A 9,434-nucleotide genomic window follows, 5' to 3' on the forward strand; every position below is an offset into this window, starting at 1 on the left:
AACCACAGGTGCAAACAGACACACACTGAGCCTCGGACAGACTTTCTGCCTCGTTGTATTTCTGTCATACAAACTTCTATTCTTTTTATTTTTTTTGAAACAGTTCCTCTTTCAAATGCCACCAGGTTTAATATGTGGGCATGTTTGACTTGTGTGTCTGCAAAGCACTTCCTGCACTCTGACAGTACTCTGATAGGAATATCCTCTTACAGGGCGAGCAGACAGTTACCTCCCACTTCCTCTCTGTCTGTTTCGGACTGTTTGGCGACACACCACACATTTCTGGGTTCTGATGTTCTGCACTCAAGTCGCCAGACGCAGTAGCAGCAAAAAGACAGAGAGAGACGGACACAGAGATAAAGAGATATGTGAGTGGTGAAAGGTGTGTGTGTGTGATGGGGTAGGTAGGTTATTGATGGTCTGTCTGTGAAGCCACTCTTTATTGACAGTAAACAGAGAGAGGAAGATTCAGAAAGGGCAGGGGGGGAAATGAACATTGGAAGGGAAATTATCTGTTTCATCTGTGTGTTTACAACCTGTCTGAGTCTCATTATGAAATCATGTGCCTTAGAGCCCGAAGGTGTGTGTTCAGAAAAGACACAGATGAATGCCTCAAGAAGAAAAGAAGTTTTGGACAAGTGATGATCAGAGTTTCCTTTTGGAAATCTCTTAGTTTGTTTCGTCATACTATACTGACATGTTTTGACATCCTTGACTAAATGTTATCAGGAACTTGACTGGATGGTTGGAAGTCACTTGATAAAGCATATTTTGCATTAGCTAACTGTCTAATTCACTAGGGATGTAACTGTTATGTTGATTCCTCCATACAAATGGATTGAGCTCTATAATTTTTCCCTGATAGGACATGAGGTGAAAGGCAACTCCATTAATCCTTGCAGAATTTGCTTGTGTTTTCAAGTGAATAGCCTGGTAAACAGCGTGTAAACAGAGCAGTAGAGAGAGAGAGGGAGGTTCATGCATGGAAACGGAGCTCTCCGTCTGGAAAACAGCATCTTTCCCTCCTCTGTGCTCCTCCCCTCTTCTCTCTCTCTCTCTCTCTCTCGGCATCTCTCCCATGCTCCGGAGCTCAGCCTTCAGCTCCCCGGACCCTCCCAAATTCTCTCGAGGTACAGCCTGTTTGTGTGTGTGCAGACTTCAATGCCTGCATGTGTGCAAGTACTTAACGCTGTGCTCAGTACTTTCCGTGTGTTTGCCCCCCCCCCTCCCCCCTCCTCTCTCTCTCTCTCTGCAGCTGAAGTGGGCGTGTGGAGCCTCTGACCCTCTCTCGCCCACTCTCTCCTCTCTGTTTCTCCCTCTTCACTGCAGCTACAGCGGGGGACTATGGATGGACTGCGTTTACCTCCACTCATCGAGGAGGCTCTGGACTCTACAGGTCTGTGCGGCTGTCTTGTCAGTGTTGTTCATCTTGCTATAAGCTGTTGCAGTTGTTGGGTAGTGGGGTGGCTATTTTTAGCCCTGCACTAACAGATCAGATATGATGAAGGTAGAGGGGTCGATGTTTATCTCGGGCTTGAGAAAGCGTGTTTACACCTTATAAGTGAGGGGTGGAGGAGGCAGAAGAGCTAAAGAGAGGTACGTGGTGGGGCAATTAATGTGGAAGCCTGTCTTCATTAGGAGCTGTAGTCAAGCTGCCAGACTGACTGAGGAGTGGGCATTACTGTCAGCTATGGCATCTGTTCACATTTGATGGAGGCTATACACACTGCCAGGTAATGGATGACTGGCAGCCGGTGGCAGGAAAATAATGCAGTCGTTAGTCCAGGTTGTGTTAGAAGTGATGCATATGTTATTCTGAGGCTTGATGCAGTGTGCAGTTATGCAGTGTTAAGATGTTGTTTTACCTCACCTTTGAAATTTTTTATACTCCATACTTGAATCATTTTCTGCTGACAAATGAGTGCTTATTATGTAAAAAAAAAAAATGCTGCAGTTGAGCTTCCTTGCTAACTTTATATCAGTGGATGCATTTATACAGAATCAGTACTGTGTGACTGTGAGCAAGAGAAGAATGTGTGGAATGTTTTTTTGTGTCTGTGGGCCCGAACAAGGAAGAAGTGTGTGTTATTTGCGTGTTGTGAATGACCATGCAGACAGAGCAACTATCTGTGTGTGTGGGACACAGCTAGAAGGATGTTTATTGGTGCTGAGGGGCTGAGAGAGTACCACGGGTCAACGGCCCTCTGACCAGCAGCCAGGTTCCTCTTCCTGCGTAGTGCCGCCTTAAAACTCAACTTTCACTTATTGGTTGGATTTATTCTTTAAAGTTTTCTTGCTCTGTAAAACTTGCTGCTTGGTGAGTAATTTCCTTGAAACATTTATATTATTATGTAAAGTCTTTGTATTGACCTTCATAACATGGATGCTGTCTCAGGAGGAATTCCTCCTCCCTAACAAGCTTGTTCCTGTTATCTTAACTCTTGGGAACTCTTTCCTCTCATCACAGCCTGAGGCGTGTTTTTAGACCTCAGCGGCTATAATAACAAGCATCTGCAGCTGAATGTAGCATGAATCTTGACGTATTGACCATAATAAGGATAGACATACAGAAAATCAAAAGTTGATTGAGTTGCAGCTGTATGGATGGGACTCACTGATTTTGATCCACGGATCACATGGATAAGTGATGTTGGATCAGTCTTAATTCTTTAAAAAAGGTAATTTCATCCTGACCAACTGTTATTTTCGAGGCTTTTAACCGGAGAGCTGTTTCTGTCCTGCTGGAGATGAGTTCCACACTGCACTGTGAGAAGTGCTACTAATATTACTTCTCTTATCTACCAACAAGGAATACAGATACTCTCACACTTGCACTGATCAATACAACACCATCACCATCTTATTTGACAATTGCAAGCTGTCTGTGTATCTTACAATTACCCATCACCATATTGTTCCTCACAAACCATCTCTCTCCATCTTTTCTCTGCTTTTACACTCACTATCTCTTCCCCCTCTTCCAGTCACAATCCTCTTCTCTCTTCAGTGCCCACGCACCCCTAAACACACACACAGAGACTCACAAACCTTTGCACTTGCCAGCGCCTCGGCCCACACGATATTTCTCCTCTCCTTTTTTCAGTCCACTCCTCTCAGTGTTGTGCCCCTCAAACAGTAATATTCACATCAGCAGTATTAGTATAGAAAAAAGTTCTGCTTGTACCTCGGGGTACAAGCAGAACTTTTTTCTCTACAGCAAAGTCGCTGTCTTTGGGAAAACTTTGTAGATAGGGGAACTGCAGTGACATCTGAGAAAAACAAAAATTTAAGATCCTCATCAGTGTTTTACATAAACCGGTCAAGGAGCAAAATGCTAACTAATCTTACACGCTCTTCCACTCTCAGGCTCAACAATGTGACATTTTCCCCAACAATAGTCCTATTTTCCTCCACCAGACCTTCAAGCTTCTTTTCTAAAACAAAAAAAACAGCTTTCAAAGCACTCTGCAGGTCCCTGACATAACTCAATGTTCTTTTATTCTCTCTTGGTTGCATAATGGAAAAAAAGTCTTAAAACATTCAGGTGAATAGAGAAGGTTTGTGAATGCATGTGTCTCCTTCCTACATCTTATTCTATGGGTGTTTCTTAACTTCTTCACCCCCTTGCAGAAATGCTCTGAATTCATTCATGTCATCCTGTAATTAGTCTTCCTTTTCTCTCCCTCTGGGTCTTTATCCTTTTTGAAGTTGGCAGCTCCATGGTGAGCTGTGCTATCCTCTCTTTCCTCTGTGATTTCAGTGATGTCAATCCCACCATGGAGATTGCTTTCAGGTGGGAAGCACTGATTTGTGATCAGATGTATAATTAACTCATCACTTGTTTTCATGCTTTGCTTTGTCGCTATTTATCAACAACCACACTGTAATGAAGAGCACCTCGTTCCCTGGAGTTTGTAGTGAGGTTGTGTAAATATGGCACCATGCACTTTAACTGGTATATGTCCTTAAATAATAGGATTTGCACAAGACAGTTTGCACATTGCATGTTTGCCCATTGGTATAGATATAGTTATCATATTTACTGACTGTTTTCTATATTTATTGTCCTTAAAAGAAAAGTGTTACCTGTGCTGGTAGGTGCTATGATGGCCACATGGTTCCACCTGCAAGAGAGGGACATGGGATTTATATTATATGCTATATATATATATATATATATATATATAGCATATAATACACCGGCAGGTATATATGTTGTGCAATAAGTGTCAGTGCATCGGGAATCATGTGAAATGGTAGCCTACCGTCTCCAGGGTGTTCCGGCAAAAGGTTTCCCCAGGCAACAGTCACCATTTTTATAGTTCCGGGGGCACCCGGGTATTGGAGGAATTGTGGATGAGGTTGTATTTGTTAATACTGGTATGTAGCAGTAAGATTATGTGGGGAACTATAAAAGAGAAATGCGTGTCAGGTGAATGTGAGCATGTCAGAATGTCAGACTGTGGATCCTGGTAAATGCTTTCAGACACACACGGTTCTGGTTCTGCTTCTGGTTCTGGTCTAAAACCAGCCCACGTTCACACCAGTTTAAGTGGAACCAAAGTGGGAGGATGTTCCCATGCCTTACTCAAAATCTTTTTTTCTTTTTTTTTTGCTGTCTCTGTTATCATTTCATATCATTTATCATTCACTAATGATTTGGTCTGTTGTTGGAGTGAACCCAGCCTTGGCCTTCTCTTCCCAGAGTTTAAAGATGAGAATTACTTTACTTTATTAAGCCCCAAACATTTTGTTTTTCTGCATGTTGTCAGTCACTGCCTTCTCCTCCGTCCTGCTCGTCTTCACAGGCTAGAATACGACACGCTCACTGTTAATGGAAGCTTTTTTTTGTGCATGCTCATGTTGTAGGGCCAGATAAAAGCACATTCTGCATTCTGTGACACTTTGCTACCCTGTTGACCCACTTTATCTTATTTCCCTTGTGAAGTGCAAACATGCATTTTTCATTTGAATAACAGAACACCTAATTGAGTCAACCCAACGCTCAGGTTCCTGTGGTTTGTATTTCTTTCTTTTTGTCTTCTCCTACCACTGTTGTTCTTCTTCACCCTCGAGTTTTTGGACTTGGACAACAGAGACAAACTCACATACTAAGTGTATATCTTCCTTCGACTCTTCTCCTCTCTTGCATCTCCCTTACTCTCTTCCCTTCCTTGCTTTTTTGCTCTCACCCGGTCTCTCCTCCCCCTCCCTGTGCTGTGTTGAGTAAGTGCGCCAGAGCAGAAAAGCAACTACATCAATACAGGAATACTTACATACAGACTCATATACTCATGCCACATTCACAGATCACAGATCACTGATTTGATGATGATATAATGTATGTATATGGACAGGATAGACGACTCATTTTAAAAAGGTCTATTTTTGACTCATACTCCATCTTATTAGATAAAGAAGTATTAAGACTCAAGGCAAAATGAGAATAATGCTGCATAACTAACTGTTACTCACACTGCTGAATTATTCTTGTCATTTTAAACAGCTTCCCTGTGCTGCCAGGTTGAAACAGCTCTCAAGTCTGACATCCGTCCTTCTTCCAGGATGCATCTGTTTGCTAAAATCCTCGGTTTTGCAGTGTGCAAATTTGATTACGCTCCGCAATCCATCACTGATCACCAAGTCAGAAGCAAAGCAAAGGCCTTGTGTTGCCACAAACGTGATCTCAGACAAGTATTCTGAAATGCTTACATAGAACACTAAGCCTGTTGTCCTTTTTTCTGAAGAGGCACAAAGTTTGCATTGGCATTCTCGATGAGTTTTGCTGCAATGTGATTATGAAGGAATGTGCGGTGGCTAGATAAAGCCATCCCCTCCCTGGAGCTGTGATGCTGCTCCTATAAGATGACTCTCCTGCCCGTCCCTGCTCTTGTATGCATGCAGCGTCCATGTCTAATGCAATCCCAGCGTGACTGGAGATCAGCACTGTGCCAAGCATGCAGTGGAGTGATCACAGGTGTCATGGCAGCTGATTCCTCCGCACACTATGTTTGACATTCACTCACAAGGGAAGGTGATAATGCTTGTTTTAAGTAGTGAAATGATTAACAAGGCTTATGGGAGCACTGGAAGGATAGTAGGTGAAGCTCTATTAAGGGTTTGTATAAGGTTGATTAGATCACAATATGTTTAGAGGCACTCTAATATGATAGTGACTTGTTATTTTGTCAACATGCTGTCAAAGGAAATTGAACAACTTGCCCTCTACATCTGTCTAGTATTAAAGGGATAGTTCACCCAAAATTCAAATTTCACTCATTATCTACTCACCCTCATGTTGACTAAGAGCTGTGAGAGTCCTCCGTGTCTTCTCTGAGTTACGGGGGGGTCCGCGTAGCAGTATTTGTCCATATAATAGTTGTCAATGGATACCAACTTTCTTCGTCCAAAAAGACACAACAAAAAACATCCAAATACCTCCATACTGCTCGTCTGTAATGTCCCTCTTGTATTGAAGCCCCGACATGAAAAATTGTTCTGATTTGCACTGACACAGGAAGCAGTGAACCGAGACACTGGGAGCTTCCGCTACAAACAAGCTTAAAATATAGACTTATTTAATTTTTTTCAGAACAATTTCTCATGCCGGGTCTTCAATACAAGAGGGACATTACAGACGAGCAGTATAGAGGTATTTGGATGTTTTTTGGTGTGTCTTTTTGGACGAAGAAAGTTGGTATCCATTGACAACCATTATATGTACAAATACTGCTGCACGGACCCCCCTGTAACTCAGAGAAGGCACGGAGGACTCTGAAAATTCTCACAGCTCTTAGTTGACATGAGGGTGAGTAGATAATGAGTGAAATTTGAATTTTGGGTGAACTATCCCTATAAGGGGTTTCCGTGGCAGTTTCTCAATGCCCAGTGTGTAAAACTGTGCACATTACTTACTGTTTGTTCCTGATCAGCTGTAGTTTGTGTCCACTGAAGGATACTGATGAAAACTTCTACAAAGTTAATGTACAACAACATAGCAGAATTCACTCAAGCCAAAGCTCTCCAAGTCATTAAACCCAGAGCTGGACACCACTGCAGGATTTGGATATGAGTGATATTCAGTAGGAAGTCTTTTGTCTCTTGATGGCCTTTAGCTGCCTGCGGCTGTACAAGCAGCTCCAGCCCACTACACACTGCCACACGTCCCAGACGCTCCTCTCTACGACTAACTCATTAGATCAGGATCAGTGTTTAATGACAAAACAGTCCAGCCATGATGAAACCTCACACACATCTCTCAGGAACTCCATTCTTTAAAATTATCATTATTATGAGAGAGGAGACAATGAGGATCCTGCTAATGTCACAGAGATAGATATGATGAAAATCTGGCATGCGTGCTTGGTTGTGATGGAAGCGCAAGTCACATCTAGTGAGGGCCGGGAACAAAAAAAAGAAAAGAAATAATTACCACAAGAAATTGAGGTGTCCCCTGAGCCAAGATTACACATCACTCTTAATTAGGTATATCTTTAGTTAATGTTTTATTCTGTCTCTGGCTGCACTGCTCCCTTCGCTCACCCTCACACTTGCCTTCTGAGTACAATCAGCAATTTTTGTTGCACTTGAAGACCACTCTAACATTGAAGTGCAATGTAACACTAATTTATATTAAGGTTAATGAGAAATATGGGAAAACCGGTCACAGTGTGGGTGACGCAAGAAGAATTTAATTTGATGAGACAGAAAATGGGAGACAAATAATGGTTTAACTTTAAAACAACTCCAGTGAATATAATCTCCATTGAGCTCTAGCCCTTCACAGCAAATCTCATACAACTAAAAAGGGTTTTCAAATGGGAATTTGCTGTTGTGTTGTTGTGCTGCAAAATGACTTCCCTTTGCACCCTCTGACCTCTTTATTTCCCTGTTTATTTGCCTTAGCTGCTCTAGCAAACAAGAGCCGTGGTTATGTCAAATCAAGTTTATTTGCATTACCCTCCATTATATACAATGTCCCATTAGGCCTTATTGACCCATATGAATTACAGCTCCCAGCCCACGCCACGTTGTCTACAAAGACAAAGAAAAACCTTTACAGAAAAGCCCAAACACACATATATGATGTGACACTGTGATAGGAGAAAGACATCTGTTTGTCACATCGCTCCTACTCTGAGTAGTAGCTTGTGTTATTATGGACTTTGGGGTGCATTGCTGGGTGGTGAGTCATAGTGATTGCCTCAGCATACTGTCCCACCTCCCCCTCTTCTCTCTCTGCATTGTGTTAGCTCACTCACTCCACCTACTGGTTGAAAAAAATTTAAACCCACAGTTTTGCATCTTGAGCAATATGAAACAAAATGATGTCTGATTTTCAGTAAGTCACCATTACAATGTGTAATATGTGCTGCATATTTATTTATCCTTTCACTTGACATCCAAATGATATGTAACCTTTGGCGCACTTTGACAGTTTTCAGCATAGGCTATATACCGAATCATGTTTCCACAATTGAGTGATTTTCTTGTTTCCTTTCAATCACAGCCTCTGCTCTAATCTCCTTAAGGGCTGTTTGTTACTTTTCAACACATTAAATTTGGGTACACAAGCTGGATATTATCTGCTGAGCAACATGCAAGTTCAATCACAAGATGGTGCTGTTGATTCAAAGAAAAACAATGTGAATGAAATCTATGCTGCATTTAAAGCATGACTGATGACAGAGGGGTTTGTCAGTTGTAAATCTCCATGTCTGTCTCTCTATCAGACACCCCTCTCTAATATACGCTGTCATCTGTCCATTAGATGACCTGTGTGATCTGAAAACAGAAAGCAGCCCCACTATGGACAACAAGATAACAGCCAAGGAGGAGGAGGAGAACAACGAGAAGGAGGAGATGGACCAGGAGAGAGCTCAAGAGGAGGAGCAGGAGGGAGAAGAGAAGCAACTGAAGGAGGAAGCAGACGAAGAGGAAGAAAAGAGGAGCAAGGAAGAGGAGCATGAGCCGCTGACAGAGGAGCAAGAGCTGGAGGAGCTGAGGGCCCAGGTGCTGCAGCTGCTGCTGGAGCTGGAGGATGCCAGGGAGATCTCCATCAAACACCAAGAAAGCTTCCATGAGCTGCAAGGTGAGACAACTGAGACATCATTCATCTTTATTCTTTCTTCATAACAACCTTTAATCCATTATTTACAAACAGCTACCTGATCATAACTCAAGATCTGGTCCTAATGCATCTTCAAGCACCCCACCGCATACTCCAATCCTGGGAGTTTTATTGCAATTAAAGAGAAATTCCACCACTTGACCACTACCTGACCCGTATTCTCATGTTTTTTTTTACACTGTGACCATTTCACCTCCCAGCTTTCCTGTGAAATGCAGACTTTGGCAAGAGTAACAACTACAAAATGCCAAAATGCATTTCTTGAAAAGAATGCATGTGAATGCTGAAGGCTGCATGAAATTAC

The 9,434-nt window shown here is 42.4% G+C and overlaps 1 protein-coding gene across 1 annotated transcript; it reads left to right on the forward strand.

The window, feature by feature from the left end:
- Positions 1–1,201: 1,201 nt before the first annotated feature.
- On the forward strand, positions 1,202–9,135 carry LOC146985465 (uncharacterized). The gene is made up of 2 exons (XM_085780433.1): positions 1,202–1,396; positions 8,771–9,135. Exons 1-2 carry the CDS (start codon positions 1,345–1,347, stop codon positions 9,133–9,135), a joined length of 417 nt encoding a protein of 138 aa, XP_085636559.1. The 5' UTR covers positions 1,202–1,344.
- The last annotated feature ends 299 nt before the right edge of the window (positions 9,136–9,434 follow it).

This window comes from Trachurus japonicus, chromosome 6 (genome assembly GCF_045865225.1).
Source record: "Trachurus japonicus isolate A0001 chromosome 6, Traja_1.0".
NCBI lineage: Eukaryota > Metazoa > Chordata > Actinopteri > Carangiformes > Carangidae > Trachurus > Trachurus japonicus.